At 43.3% G+C, this 16,595-nt stretch overlaps 1 protein-coding gene across 1 annotated transcript in view; it reads left to right on the forward strand.

Annotated features, from left to right (window-relative positions):
- The window catches only part of CSMD2 (CUB and Sushi multiple domains 2), a 495,048-nt gene that overhangs the window by 303,579 nt on the left and 174,874 nt on the right, over positions 1 to 16,595 (forward strand). The window contains exons 14-16 of the mRNA XM_067533952.1: positions 7,084 to 7,410; positions 11,587 to 11,781; positions 14,524 to 14,662. Of these exons, the coding sequence (XP_067390053.1) occupies positions 7,084 to 7,410; positions 11,587 to 11,781; positions 14,524 to 14,662 (661 nt within the window). The remainder of the gene's footprint in view (positions 1 to 7,083; positions 7,411 to 11,586; positions 11,782 to 14,523; positions 14,663 to 16,595) is intronic.

The following is a 16,595-nucleotide window of genomic DNA, read 5'->3' on the forward strand; positions in this document are numbered from 1 at the left end:
GTTCTAATCGCGGGGTTTAGTTCAGCTCATCTCTAGTTTCCAATGATTTTGGCTTTATTACTAGGTATTTTATTTTTTAATTAATTTGTATTGTGGTAGCACTTTGGAGCTTCAGTCATCGACCAAAACCGCACTGTGCTAGATCTTGTACAAACCCAGAACACAGGGTTGCTCCAAAGAGTTTAACAAGTGACATAATATTCGCTTGCGTATTTTTTTCACCCTAGTTTCAGTCCCCATGGTGCACTCCCACGTCCTTTGAGTTTCAGGTTTTAAAGAATCCAAAACACTCCAGTAGAAACTTGTTTTCTTTTACTTCTGAAAGATTCAGCCATCTCTACTTGTGATGTGCGGGTTTACAGCACAACTTTACATGCTTGTGTTTCAGGTCTGGGTAGTTGTGACTTGGCATGGTGTTTTGCATTGTGACCTTGTGTGTTTCACCTGCATACTTGCAAGTTCCCATGCCCTGGAACTCACTGGAGAGGAAATTGGGTCATCGTACTGTATGCTTAGAAATGCTTTTTTTCCACCCAACCTTCGTTTTCTATTCACCACTTGAAACCTCCCTCCAATCTATATCTGATTGCTTTGACATATATATCCTGTAAAACAGGTACTTACCTGATACTGGAGCTTATTCAGTCGATGTTTCAGAATTGGTGATTTGTGCTCTGAACCGGTTATAAACTAGCACGGAGTGAATCAGCTGCACCTATTGCTAGTTGTGGCGATTTTGAATTTGTCCCACAGAGACACCAGCCATTGGGTGTGCAGTTCGCTGCTCGGCTCTCAGCTTCTAGCCTGAACTCCCATTCAGTTATACAGTAGTAAAGTTTTCTCCTTGTTCTTCGTGAATCCTTTCAGCTCATCTGTGCACCTGGTGTTTCATGCCTCACAAGTGATTTTTCTCCCCCTTAGTGGTAATTACTCTTCCTTGTTAATCCCATATTGGCCTCTAAAACGTGCTGAATAATCCTAACTCCCCATTGCAAATGGTGTGTTTTCTAATTTAAAGCTGAGTGGCTAACCTTTTGCATGCACCTCCTGATAGATCCATATAGGATTACGAGCCGGTAATACAAACTGTGATAAATGTTTTCCCAGCAGCATACTGAACAGCGCCATGTAATTTTGTATAACTTGACAAATGTTCAATTTTAGCTCTAAATTAACCCATTAATTGGTCATTCTTTCTCTCTCTCTTGCCTTCTCTCACTGCCCAGGATTCACAGCAGCAAATGGAGCCACCTCAAAAAAAAAACAACCAATGTGCGAGTTTGCAATAGGTGGCAATAAGCGGAAAAAAATCTTCTCTGTATTTATTTATATTAAATAATGGAAACGTATTTTGAGAACAGGGAACCTAGACAGCCAGATTCCAGAAGGCAATAATAATCTGTTGAATTTGGTTGTGCTAAGTTTTGTCAAAAGCAGAGCAGGGCTGGCAGGGGAAGAAAGGCAGTTCCATTTTAATTACAGCCAAGCAATTTTTTTCTGCAAATTTTCAAAATGTCAACAAAGCTTTTTTCACCCAAAATTTAAAATTTGTTTTACAGAAAACATTTGCTGTTTGTCCCCCCCAACTGATAGAGTTGCTCAGTACATCTATACATTTAAAATGTTACCGTTTTATTAAAAGTTACCCTTTTCTGACCTGCTCTAGTTCTAATAAAGGAAAGGTAAATAGCTGCCTGTATAATTATTTGAGAAGAAAGGCGGTTTCCTTAATTTGTGCACATGCACATTCAGCCAATACTTGACATGGAAAGAAATAGTTGGATAAAATAAATAACCTGAACTTTCTCCGGAATGAAAAATAAAAATATTGAGCTGAATCTTTGCAAAGCTAGGAAATGTTCAGATGGGGGTTGGGGCCAAAGCACAAAATTGGCTCTGGATTCAAACGTTCGAATGCATTTGGAGTGCATTTGGATCGGGGCTTTTGGCTTGGGTCCAGTTGTAGGACAGACGACTACAATGTTAGTAGATGATTTTTTGTGCGTCTGAGAATTTACAGTTTCCGACTTGGATTCTAAGGGTTGATCAACACACAGATTTTGTACCAGTCTGACTGTTTTGGGGAGGGAGGTGATGTTGAAATACTTATCTCAGTACAACCTCTAGTATGGATGTGGTTATACTAGTATAAAAGAGCTCCTGTTGGAATAGCTTGTTCCCCTTCCTGTGGAATAAACATTTTTATGCCCATATCCCTCCACTGTAGGGTAATTGTAGCGCTGTTACTGTTCCAGTACAGTTAAAGCAGTACGTTTGTGAGTAGGCTAAGGCCTAAGAGCAAAATTCAGAGGTAATGTGTAAGTTTAGACTCCCTACGCTACATGAAATTCCCTAGACCGATTTCCTCCCACCTACTGACATGTGAGAGTCTCCGAGAGTGGCCAGTGCCAGCTTCTTCAGAGGATGGTGCAGAGAACCCTGCAAAGGGCAGTTACAGAAAGGAGCTAGTTTCTTCCTGTCACTGCCACTTACTGGCGGCTGGCTTATGCTGTGAAGCAGAGGGAATCACATTCCTTCCAAAACCCTTTGCAAGTTTCAGATAATTATTCAAGGTGTATGTGGTTGTTCAAATCTCCGGAAGCTGGATCTTTATAGGCATTGAGTTTTTTCTCATTTTAAGGTTTGTTGTTTTTTCTCCTTTTGACAGCCATGGAATAGATTCTTTGTTTCCTTTCTCTAACGGGAATTATTCCAGTGCACTCTGCATATTGTTTCCTCTTTATCATCTTCTTTGTCCTTTGTGTGGTGCTGATTGAATATTGTGTGTACAGTGTACGTTACATCCGCAGGCTGCTCCACCCCTCTGCTACAAGGGGTGAGATTATTCCTCTAGGTTACATCTGGTGTGGAAGTTAGTTGCTCAGCTGCTTGTAGACTCGGTTTGTTTAGTGGCTTTGGGGAGAGTAAAAGGATATTTGTCATTTGTTGTTTTGGGGGTGATTTACCTGGTGGGTTTTTTTGCCTTGAAATGAGATCCTTAAATCTGCTTTTATCCACCAAACAAATCCAGAATGGGCACTGGCAACGCAAGTTCTCCTGCCAATGTACCTCATCTGACTGCAATGGACCATCAAGAAGACAACTTGTGGGGACACACACACACACCCAGTGCTATTTGGACCCATTGTTTCTTGGATTACTGTGATCTGTCTGTACATGTGGGGTTTGTAGCTCTTATTAACAACCTTGTTTCACGGTTGCAACCATGTAAGAGCATTCGGTTCTTAAAATTAGGTTGCCATTCTGCATCCAGAGATCCCTCTCCCTCAAAGTCTTTGTTCCACATTAGAGCCCCAATTCATTAAAGCACTTCAGCGCTAGGATTTAGGCACATGCTCAAATTAAGCATGTGCTTAATTGCTGTGGTGACTAGGGGTGGATGTAAGCACGTGCTTAGGTGCTGGGGCCTATTGTCCTATCGTTAAGTGCCTGTCCATTTCTTTACTGCAGTCCACGGGGATGTTTCCATTTCCCCATCTATGACTCGAGAGGGCTGTGTAGCTGACCCGTGGGCCAGACCCTTCTGCACCATCTAGATAGAGCTTTAACTGGAGCTTTAAATAGCTTCTTTTGTGTTTGAACGTGGGTGTCTGGTGTCCATCCAACAGGGAAGTCTCAGGGCATCCAGCATCACACCACTTCCTTCAGTTGCTGTGAGTCTCTTAGCATCAGTATGGAGTTGGCTTTGGGATGCATAGGTCAACCTGAAACCATGCTCCTCGTTTCTGTAGCGTATACCTTTCCTTTGGGATAGAACTTAACGTGGCCTTCAAAGACTGTCCAGCTCTATCTCTGCCCAGTGGTGGAATTTTGTAAACCCATAACAAAATTTCAGGGGCTTGGACAGTTTTTTCAAATACTTCTCTAATGTCTCCACACTGACGACAGACCATCCTTGGAAGCTCTTAAACCCAAGAGATCCTGTGCTGGGTTGCCCTTAGTCCTAATGAGAACCTGAGTTCCTGCATGCTTGACTCTCAGTTTAACTGAAGACCAGCAAGTATGGTGTTAGAGTAGTGCAGCCTGCCTGTTAGGGCGTCTTCAATCAGAGCCTCCATAACGAAGTAAAGTTATTTTTAGCCTTGCTGCTGCACATTCTGATTGTCGGAGGTGTTGGCCAACTACTGCCCTTTGAAAATCAGATCTCCACTCCCTTAGGATCCATTTCCTGAATTGTGCTCTTGTTTACACTGGTCTGGAGTAACTACTGTGGCCTCACTGGGTTTACACTGGTGTATTTGAACCTCTCTGGGCCTGAGGATTTTTTCTTATTTCTGATGCTGCTGCTATTTACTCTGTGTATGTGTGTGTGCGTGTGTGCACGTGCGTGCGGACCTGGTCAGGTGGAATCCTTACTTTTGGTTTATCTGATTTTTACCTTTGCACCCTTTTCTCCCCTTTCCCAGATAAAAGGAAATGTCCAGTGTGTCACACGCCTGTCTTTAATCTGGACCATGGAATTGTTTTCTCATGTCTCTTGCATTTGTTTGCCTGTCCTAATCTTATGGTGTATTTAACCTAATATTTTATCTTTGCTGTTGTAGCTTGAGGAGACATTTTTCTTTGCACTGGTTGCTCTGCTATGCAGAGTGCCAGAGGTGGGGGACTGCAATCTCTCCAGATTCTTCTTGTTCTCATTATTTAGCATTTATATTGTGGTACCTAAATGGTTTGTTCAGTGAAGGGACACTCTGTGCGTATGTCTATTAATATACATGGCCATATCCTCACTTGGAGTTAACCTATGTATGAGACAGCGCATAGTTGCATTGTCCCAGGAGCAGACCAGGAAGAAGATTGTAACTCTCTCACAGTCTGAATCCCTTTTTTCCTCACTGCTCAAGGGCAAATGTATCCTGTGTCAGCTCTATACCCAGCTCTATCCCCTCAACCACTATCTACAACGCAGGTAACCAGTGCAGCCGTGCAGGGGGGGAGAAATGGGCCATAATCTTGCCCTTGGTGTAACTCAGCATTGCTCCATTTGCATCGATTTACACCAACTGAAAATCTGGCCCACACGACTTTGTTTTTCCCCTCTGTTTTTTTTTCTTCCTTTTTCAACAAATCTGAAGTCAGCAAAGCTGCTCTCTTTTTTCTTTGTGTTGCCTCCTCATATGCATCACAAGCTTTATACACAAAATCTATGAAAAACAGTTTGCAAACACCTCTGCTCCTTCTGCTGCTGGCTGCATGGATCAACAGAGCACAATGTTAGAGGTCCTACATTATTATTATTCATTATTTGTACTATTGTAGCACCTAGGAGCCCTAGTTATGAACCAGGACCCCATTGTGCTAGATTCTGTACACACCCAGAACAAAAAGATGGTCTTATTTGGATTTATCAGACCATATGAGAGTCACCTGTCTCAGACTCCAACAGTAGCAATTTTCCATATTTCTCAGTGAGTGGGAGTGTTTATTTTTTAATAGATAGATGTTCCCAGACACATTATACCAAGGTTTAGTTGTCAAAATTATTTGACAGCATCCCTTTTAATAAAGATTCCTACCCACGCCAAATCCTTGGTATATTCTGCAGCTTGTTTCTTTTCTCTTTAATCTATCTGCCTGTTCTCTTTGTTATCAGCAGCAGGAAATGACTTGTAGCTCATAGACTCAGTAATGCCCGGTAATGTCCATTTTATTTGATTTAAGACCATTAGGGATTGAAGATCATAATAGGAGGAGGGCGAAGATCAGACCAAATAATTGTATAAATGCCAAATTAGAATCAAACTCATCATCCGTGTTATAGACACTTTCCAGGAATTAGCAAGAAAAGTGTATTAAATAATAGATGTTAATAAATGTATATCAGGTGAAGTGATGGGGGGAAAGGAGCAATCAATATGTTTATAAAGCATAAAAATCATCAGCTAGGTATCAATTAGATAGGAGCATTGCAGTTCAGAACAATGGATCCTGTCAGCTAAAATACAGCATACATTGAAAACAGTGACCCCTCAGGGTGACTCCCCCACCCCACTTAATTACGTTCATAGGGGCAGGAGTCCAATGCGATGCTTTGTGACGCCACATAAGTCCGGTGCAAGTCAGTGATTTATTCCTAATGGGAAGGGAGCTGTCCAGTGCTCTCAGTGCTGCAGAACTTGGCCAGTTGTATGTTGCCATGTCTGTTTGCATCAAACAGTGTGAGTGTCCATGGCATTTTGCCGAGAAAATCCAGACACTGGGCCTATTCCCTGTGCAGTGATCGACCCCGTTGCAAAGTGGCTATCCAATCACATTGGTACTGTTTTGTACCCACCTTGCTTTGCAGAAGTGGCAGGTCAATGGTGAATTGGGTCCACAGATCTTTCCTGCAAGGAACTTGCAATTAGTAGCCCTATCCTGCAAGAATTTAACACACGGGAGGTAGTGTTCTGCATATGAGGAATACTGTTGTGTTCAGTGAGGCTGCTCATGTGCATCGAGTTATGTGGATTTGTAGGATTGGGGCCTAGGTTAGAATTGCATTTAGCAAATGATCATGTAAACCAACACTGCAGCCTTAAAAAGCCCCTTTCCCTGCAGGAAAGAGGAGGATGGGGGGAGGCGGTAAACAGGTCAGTGTTATTCAGTGGAATTCACCCTGCCAGGAGAAAAAATGCCTGCAGGCTGAATTCCATGGAATTACTCTGAGTTCTTGTTTGTTTTTAAAAAAAGGAAGAAACCCACACTCCACTTCCTGCAAGACAGGGGACATGAAATCCCCTGCAGGAGTGGTGGCATTTTAAAACTTCAGAGTTACAGTCAGCAAAAAGAAGGGGACAATGCAATCCCTGGCTGGAAAATTGACCATTCAGAATCAAGGATCAGAGAATTTTTTTTTTTTTTGATTGAAGACATTTCTTCCTCCTCTTTCTTCCTCCCCTTTATAAATAAATCACTGATGTCCAGCAGTGAATGGAGCACTGATCCCTTCCCATCTTAAATTCTTTGAGAAGCAAAAAAGTTTTGAATTTGCATGAATTACACAGCTTGAGGTGGGAGGAGTAACAAATCAGGATTATAGGAACGCTCTGCTACATGATTGATGGCGATTTCTCATTACAGTTTCCTGCTTTTTCAACTTCACCACCCCGTCTGGGATTGTCCTGTCACCAAATTACCCTGAAGAATACGGGAGCAGCTTGCACTGTGTTTGGTTAATTATAGCTAAGTCTGAGAGCCGGATCCATTTGGCTTTCAATGATTTTGACGTGGAGCCGCAGTTTGATTTCCTAGCCGTGAAAGATGGTGGGACTGCCGAGTCCCCGGTGCTGGGGACCTTCTCAGGGAACCAGATCCCTTCTTCTCTGACCAGCAGCGGCCACATAGCCAGGCTTGAGTTCCAGACTGACCACTCCATGGAAAAAAGGGGCTTCAACATCACATTCACCAGTAAGTGCAGAATCCTTCGTTTCGGTTAGCGCCTGGAGGGCAGGCTTCTTGCCAAGTGGGAATATCATCTGGGCCAGATTCTGATCGAACTGAAACCAGAGTAAGTCCAGAGTCACGCTGATATCAAGGGGGTTACTCTGGACTTACAGTTGGTGTAACAGAAATCAGAATGTCAGCCCTTGGGTCTAAGGCACAAAACTCAGAGACGGGAGTCCCAGGTTCTGTTCCTGGCTCTGGAAATGCATGTGGTCTAGAGATGAGATCAGTGAACCAGGAATCTGTCTTTCTAAGGTTCTCACTTGGCCTGCATTACTGTAGCATATGAGTGCCTCACAGTCTTTCATACATTTATCCCTCTTGAGATAGGGCAGTGCTATTTATTCCCGTTTACAAATGGGAAACTGAGGCAAAGAGAGGTTAAGTGACTTGTGTACAATCAGATGGGATGTCTGTGGTACAGCCGGAAATTGAACGTGGGTCTCCCAAGCCCTAGGCTGATGTCATAACTACAGGACCAGTAATTTTCCCAGCTCTGAGAGGAAGCAGGGTCTGACAGCAGGGGATTGTGAGTCACGACCTCAGATACCTCGGTTTCTGCATCTGTAACATATGAATGCTTATCTGACAGAGGTTTGGTTGATTTAAAAAAAAACCCTGTGAAATGCTTTGAGATCTTTTGATGGAAGGTGCCATATAAATGTTCGGTAATATCATTATTCACTTGTACCTGGAGGCATGCAGAGACTCTGAGGACAGTGAGAGAGACACTACATAAAACGAAGGAATGAAACAGACAGGGTTATGTTTGACTTCACATAAATTCAGGCCTTCAGCGTTCCAGTGACTGCAAACTACCATAACAATTTACACTCATGTTATCCTGTAATGTTCCAAAGAACATTATTAAACCTATTCAGCAGAAATGATAAATGACTCAAGTTATAACAGCATTTAGTGGCACTGCTAAATTAATAGTCTTTCCTGCTGATGACTGCAAATCAGCCATTTAAAAAAAAATGTAGGTCCTGAGAAATCGTTTGCCACATCAGATCAGGCTCTTTGCTCGTCAGGTAGGGTTGCCTGCTTTGGGCAAAGACGGATACTTGATGCGTCAGAGGAAATGGCGTACCGGCACCACTGCCAGTGCTGGTTTGCACTGCGGTTAATGATGAACAGCAGGCAATAACTTCAGCATTGTGCACCTGCTCTCAAGCCTAAATCTCTTATGTCAGGAACTCCTGAGGTAAGGAATTTCAGAGGCTGGCTACGCCCTGTATGAAGAGGTATTTAGGCCAAATTCTCAGCTGCTGTAAATGAATCCTATCAACTCTAATTCTTCTTGCCCATTTATACCAGCAAAGAATTTGTCCCTTTCTTTTTATCTTTTCTAAATCTGTCAACCATTAGCTTTCTAGAACATGTGACATTGGTTGACAGGATAAAGAAGTAGGGATGGACCCAAGTTTCACAGTCCTGTAGGTGCCGTCGTTAGCAAGGTCTTCCTTGTTATTTATTTATGTTCCATTAGCACCTAAGAGCCCCCGTCACGAACCAGGGCCCCCAGTGCGGTAGGCACTGTGTAAACATATAACAAACAGCAGGTCCCCGCTCCAAAGAGCCTAAAATCGAAGTATAAGACAAGGGACAACAGATGCATGCGATAGAGAGATGGGGAGCCCAGGGAAATGAAGACTGATATTCAGCCTCAATTTTCCTCCTTTCTTAACTGAAAGGGAGCTTAACAGATTGTTATCAGTAGTGCTGTGCTGATAAGACTGCTCCAGACAAAGTCCAGAACTCATCTAAGTCGGACAAGTGCATTAAACTTGTCAGAGTACGGGTGTGTAATTAATCTGGGTGCTACTGCCTTTCACATGGTGCTAACCTCAGAAGAACACCACAAACTTTATTCAGCTATAGTACTTATATCTTTAGATACATGTCAACAATTATAATCTTAATGGAACATTGAGACTAAATTCTTGCTTTCTGATTGATTGGCTTCGTTTTTAACTGCTGGTAAAGACAGTGCTGTAAACTACCGGTGTCTATGGGTACATGCAATTCCATTTTCAATTTTGCAATACACAAAAAGGTAATTACTCTGTTTCCTTTGATGTACAATGGCAGCAATGATTGACATCAGATATTTCATGGCAGAGCAAGGTTAAAGTGCTCTTAGTTTTAGCCTCCGATCCTCAAACCTTTCATATTCTGTCATTAAGTGTCAGTTTATTGTCGGTCTGCGCACACATGCCCCCTTGTTGGCCGTTTATTGCATAACATTTCTGGAGCTTTGGGGAAATTTGCTCAAGCAAAGGTTTCGTGGATTTTCAGATCTTTAAAAAGTGAAGATTTGTCAAGGTTGTTATCGCAGGTGTTCCTGTCCCCGCATTATCTCGGCACCTCACAAACGTTAGTGGTTTTGTCCTCACAGCATAGCTGTGAGGAAAAGAAATTTTCATCCCCTCTTTGAAGGTGAGGAACTGACACAGAGAGATTAAGTGATTTGCCCAAGGTCTTTCAGATTTGATGAGAATTTTACCATTGAATTCAGTGAGGCCAGGATATCAACCCCCGAAGTCCCAGAACAGAGCCTCATCCACAAAGCCACCCTTTCTGCCTATTGTTATAAAGTGAAAAATACCATTAGTGTTGGTTATGCTGGAGTCATGAAAGCTGTGTGCTTGTGGGGAGAATGGGTGGTTCACTGCAATGGTGATGGGGCAGAGTTAAACCCTAGTTACCTGGTCTGAATGCAGTACAGGTTAGAGAATTCCACAAGTCATTGCTGTCTGATAGCTGTTCATTGCTTATGGGGAACGAATTTGCAGTCGGAGGCTATGTCTACAGTACAAACACTACAGCGGCATGGCTGCAGCACTGCGTCTGTAGTGTAGATGTTTACTGCAGCGATAGAAGGGCCCAGCGCTGTATACACTGGGGCTTTGGTCGGCTTAACTACATCTCTGAGGGATGAGAATTTTTCAGGGTTGACCTAACTTTTTAGTGTAGACCAGCCGTGGGTCTCCACCTCAGAGAACCATCAGGGCAGCTGGCACCAACTGGTGCCATTAGCACCCCTGTATGCAGAGGCTGGGAACCTAAGAGGACATGGCAACTGAACATCCTCACCCTAAATGCCAAGGCTGAGACACATTGGTGGGGAAGCTTGCAGTGCCACTGCCCACCCTGTACCTGTCCGGTGGACAAAAGACTTTAGGCTGGGATTTCCAAGAGCCCATGGAAATTCACTGACAATTGGGTTCCTAACTCCCTTGGCTACTTTGAAAACTCCAGCCTCTAGAACTCTCAGCCTGATTAATAGAGACTTACTGTAGTTGTTTGATTTACTCAGCTGGAGGAACTAAATGGGAGGGCTAGCCAGAGACCACAGCAGGGGAGGGTAAGGTGAGAGCACGGGACTGGGACTCAGGAGACCCTGGCTCTGTTTCTGGCCTTGCCACTGGCCTGATGGATGACCTTGGGCAAGTCATGGCCCTTCTCTGTGCCTCAGTTTCCCCCTCTGTAAAATGGGAGTAATGATACTGCCCTCCTTGGTAAAGCACTTTGAGATCAGTGGTTGAGAAGTGTGATGTAAAAGCTAGGTGATATTATTGTTTTCATTAGGGCTGCTTGAAATTTGTTTTGAATTTTGACCAAAAAAGTCAGGGGGGGGGGAGTTTTGCATAAGCTTATGTGCTGTTTTTAGCTCTACCCTTTGCCTCCACTTTGGAAGCCTGCTCTAGCTAGCCATGGTGACTATAGGACCATAGCAGCTGTGTGCTTTGTTATCTTTACCAGATATATTCTCATAGCACCTCTGTGAGGTAGTGCTATTAACGCTGTTGTACAGATGGGGAATTGAAGCACACAGAGGCTGAGTGACTTACCCAAGGTTGTAGAGGAGGTCTGTGGCAGAGCAGGGACTTGAACTGTGGACTCCTAAGTTCTAGGCTGGTACCTGACCCATTGGGCCATTCTGTCTCTTCTTGAGCTACCTCCTATTGAAGCCTATGGTCAGTCCCCTATTGCCCTTAATGGTGCAGGATCAAGCACCAGGTGGCTCTCAGGAAGTGAAGACAGTAGATTTGGATCCAACCTGCTTGTTTCTCCATTGGCAAGAGGTTGGGTGGGGAAGCGACTGACTCACCGCCATCTTGTCATCCCCTCCAGCCTTCAGGCACAATGAATGCCCTGACCCTGGGGTGCCTGTCAATGGGAAGCGGTTCGGCGACAGCCTTCAGTTGGGTAGCTCCGTATCCTTCCTGTGTGATGAGGGTTTCATAAGGACCCACGGCTCGGAGACCATCACCTGCATCTTGAAGGAAGGCAACGTGGTTTGGAACAATGCAGTGCTGAGATGTGAAGGTAAATTGCTCTATCCACCCAGCCTCCCCAACCACTGGGATGACTTAGTGCCGGGAGACTCTGTTTTGGAGAGGAGATGAAATATGGGAGAACTTGATTCTGCAAGGCACTCTGGCCCTGATCCTGCAAAGCACGTGCTTAACTTTAACCACATGGATCATTTCATTGAAGACCACGGGCTACTCATGTGCTTAAGATGATGTGCTTTGCTGGATCAGAGCCAGAGTGATTAGCAAGTTGCAGGATCAAACACTAAATACACCATATAATGGTGTGGGTGCATATAAAAGGGAGAGAGAGAAGTCTCCCGCTAGTGGCTGCAGCCTAGAGAGAAGGAAGCTGTTATTGCTGTCTATCCAGGCCCCAGTCCAGCAAATCTTTCTTACATGCCTTGTGCAGTGTGGAGAAACCCAATGACAACGTTAAATCCATGCATAATTCTTTGCAGTGCTGGGCCCTAAGGGAGACTTCTGTTGTGTCACAGCATAAAAGCTCATGTTATTTAGAGCTGAAAGACCTGGATTCTAATCCCCAGCTCCACCTGTGATTTCTCTAGCCTTGGACTCTTGTCTGCACCATATAACTTCCTTAGGAATTTAAAGCAACCAAATAATCACTAAGTGATTAATCCAATGAATTCTGTGGCTTTTTTTTTCCCCTCTCAAAATAAATTATGGGATTTTTTTATTAGCTCAGATCTGTCTACAACAGGTGTTTTTCTTCACATACGCACACACAAAAAGCTTTGATTTGCTAATAACAAAAATAAAATTCTTCACTACAAGTCTCATGGTGAGATGAAAAGAAAAAGCACAGTTAGAGATGCATTCAGTTTCATTAGTTTCTTTTTTCAGTCCTGATTTTTGAGACCCAAAATCTTATGTATCCTTTAAATAATATAAGAAGCAAATTGTCTTTGCAGGGAAATGAAAAATGAATGTCTTGCTAGAGAAATTCATACCTGTCTATGAATCTTCAGTTTATCAGTGACTGTGTGGTACATCAGACACCTATAATGGACTCTGTAATTAGATGTTTTGCAGTTACAGCTCCATGCCAATATGTCTCTGACTACATACACAAAAGGGGGGAGGTGGGGAACAGAATTAAACGTTCTGATATGGATTTCAAAGAAGCTTCTGGTGCTTTAAAGTTTCCAATGTGGAAATCAGAAATGAAATGAAAAGAGCTTGTTAGAAATTAAAAGGCCCCTTTCCCTCTCTGTTCTCGGAGAAGAGATGCCAGGGAGTGATATTTGCAAGCGTTTGAATTACAGATGTGCTGAAGTATTGAGAAATAATTTCAGTAATTGGCCATCCGTGTTTTAATGCCAGGCTTCAAATAGCTTGGAGGATACTTTATTGTCTTTCCCATTAAAGGGAGAAGAGGATGCTTGCTGTCCAGAATGATTTGTAATTCAGTAGGCGATTACTTTTTTTGTTTTATTTGATTTTTGCAGGGAGTTGGCGAATGAAATATTTGTGGGGCTGGCTCAGTATTTCAGTTCCCTTTGTAAGCCTGAGTGTTTAACTTTGCACATGTCTCTAGCTGGTCGGGGGCGGGGAAATATATAAATAAAATTATATTTTTATCGACTTTTATCTTTGAAAGCTTTGATAACCCAGCTCTATTAACTTGTACTTCTCTGTGTGTGATCTCTTTGGCTTGCCTTTTGACTTGCCCTCCAGTATGTGCTCAATTAAATGCAAATTCTAATTAGTTCTTAAAAAAGAAAAAGAGTATGTGTAAAAGTGCATAACAGCTTGTCTCTCTCACCGACAGAAGTTAGTCCAATAAAAGATATCACCTCACACACTTTGTCTTTATAAAATACAGTTTGAGGTTTGGAAAATGAATAGACTAGAAGTCCATACTGGAAAAAAGTGCATCTTTTCCCACAAAACCAATGAGGTGGACACCGGGTGGGAGGCTTGGGAGACATTGGATGGCTCATGTTCTGGGAAACTGTGATTGTTGCATCTGGATCACTAATTAGGATCCAGTTTGGGGAGGACTGATCAATGGGCCAGACTTGCAATTGTATGTAGAGGCTTGGGTGACCAGATGTTCCGATTTTATAGGGACAGTCCTGATATTCGGGGCTTTTTCTTATATAGGCACCTATTACCTGCCCACACCCGTCCCGATTTTTCACACTTACTGTCTGGTCACTAGCAGGCACCTAGTGGGATTTACTAATGCCTCTAAGCAAGTTAGGCAGCTAACACCCATCGAAAGTCAATGGGAGTTAGGCACCTAACACAAGTAGTCACTTCTTAAATTCCCACTGGGCCCCTATCTGCATCTGTAGTTGTCTAAACACCTTTGTAACTCTGGTCCTCAGTGACCAAGCATCATTCCGGCCTGGTAGCTGTTTATTGGCCTGTGGGAAGTGAGGTTGTTGGGTCTCCGCCTTGGGTCCCCTTTCATAAAGCCACTGCCACGGCTGGAACTGACGGAAGGCTTTGATGGCTATCTCGAGAGAGGTCAAGTCCCAACTGGGCCATGAAGACTAAGCTGTCCTGATGCCCCTGCAGGGCAGGTTTGAGGGCTGTAAATTGGAGTATCATGGGGAATCTGCCATAAGCAGAAGATTTCAGTCTCCCAGGCTGTTCACATCCATGAGCCCTAACTTCATAAATTACTGACCCTACTGCCCTACATCAGCATACTAACTGTCTGCATGGGACTCGAGGGAGTCAATTAAAACTTTCACCTGATTCCTGTGTCCTCTTTCCCCAGCTCCGTGTGGTGGCCATCTGACTTCTCCAAGCGGAATGATCCTGTCCCCGGGCTGGCCTGGCTTCTACAAGGACTCTCTGAACTGTGTGTGGGTGATAGAGGCTCAGCCAGGATATCCCATCAAAATTACATTTGACAGGTGGTCACTGCGGCTAAAAAATAGCGTGGCTTCTATTTAACTAATACTGCCTGGGGGTCGGATCCCGTGCTCACTGAAGTCAATGGAAAGATTCCCACTGACTTCAGGCAGGTCCTACATCAGGCCTTATATCCAGCACTAAAGAGTAGCACTTATGTGGAGCATTCTGTTACAGCCAGGTGATTTACTTGGCCAGTTCTGAAAAAATTGCATAACAATCCGAATTAAAAAGAAGAGATTTTTTTGTGATCTTTTCCCCCTCTTTCAATCAATTGTACAGCTGGCTAATTTTCCCCCGCTCGTCCCCCGGAAGTGTGAAAGTTTTTAAATTTGTTTTGAAATTAATAAATGAATAGCTCAGGACAGATTCTTTTAAAGGCAACATTTCCCCTTTTTTTTCAATCAGCTCTCCTTTCCATCTGTTAACTAATCCTCACAACAGGCCTACTCGCTGCATAAATAAGTATTCTTATCCCCATTTTGCAGATAGGAAAATGAGGCCAAGAGGTGATAGGGCTGCAAATGCATTCAGTGTCACAGTCATATATGACCCATCAGGCTCCTGTGTCCCAGTTCTGCACTCCAACAACCATTTGTTAAGATCTAGCCAATGCTGAGGATGATTAAGCCAACTGGTTCCGATGGTTACAATGAGAAATTACCTACATTTTTAGCCAGAACTAGGAACAAGTTGGGCTGTTTCTGATTTTCAATCAAGTTGGGTTAACTGGCAAGAGGAAGGATGGTGCAGTGGGTGAGACAGTTGCTTGAGACTTGGGTGGATCTGGGATCAATTCTGTGCTCCACCACAATGGCAAGTCACTTGTATCTCAGTTTCCTCTCTGTAAAACTTCCTGGGGTGTTGTGGGGATAAATACATTCTGTGAGGTGCATTATGATAACAGGGACTGATAAATAGCTGGGATAGACAATTTTAAAATACATTACACTCTGTGTGTGACTTTGCTTCAGAAATGGGGCAACAAGTTCCTCTTTTCCCTTAAGTATTACAGAGAGCTGCTTGAAAAACCGAGGAAACATTTTCATAATTTTTTTCCATATTTCAAAAGTGAGATGTTTGTCGCAACTCCACTCACATCCCGGCAAACTTTGGCACATGAATTACGTATCTCTCCCCTGTCATAGGATTGTGTGGAGAAATTCACACACAACAGATTTAAATCAAAACCTTCCAGTTAGGGCTAAATCTTCCAGAGTGGTCACTAATTTGGGGGGACCATTTTGAGATACTTGGGACCGGTTTTCAGAGAGGCTGGCAATCTGCAGTTCCAGTTGACCCCAAAGAAGAATGTTGCAGAGTGAGGGAAATCCCTGGTATTTGGCCCGCTGAGTGCATATATGTCTGGGATTGTAGAAGTGATGCTTACAAATGGCTGTTGCTTCTCGCAGTCATTCTGATACACCTGCCTGTGTATATTATAATTATTATTTATATTATAGTAGCGCTTAGAAGGCCTATTGGGCTGTGTGCTGCACATACAGCTAGCAGGAGACACTTCCTGTCCCAAAGAGCTTACAATCTAAATACACAAGACAGACAAAAGCCGGGAGAGGAAAGAAAGGCACGAAAAAACTGACTCGACCCAAATGGCACAATGGATCCATTGTCGACTCAGGAATTGAGTCATTTCTCCTGAGTCCCAGTTCAGTGCTCAGTCCACTGGCCATACCGCCTCTTTTAATCAACACAACATAATGTACGTACACACAGTAAGAGACAGTTCCTGCCACAACAAGCTTAGGGTCAGATTTTTAAATGCCTAATGAGATTTTTCAAAAGCATCTTGGGGCCTAAAAGTCACTGGTTTCAATAGGTGTTAGGTGCCTAGTTGCTTTTTAAAATTCCACTAGGTGCCTAAATACCTTTAAAAATCCGGCTGTTGGCATCTAAATAGACAAGACAGACAAAGGG

This window comes from Emydura macquarii, unplaced genomic scaffold (genome assembly GCF_026122565.2).
Source record: "Emydura macquarii macquarii isolate MOO-44397 ecotype Brisbane River unplaced genomic scaffold, CSIRO-AGI_Emac_v2 contig_3348, whole genome shotgun sequence".
In the NCBI taxonomy this organism is placed as follows: Eukaryota; Metazoa; Chordata; order Testudines; family Chelidae; genus Emydura; species Emydura macquarii.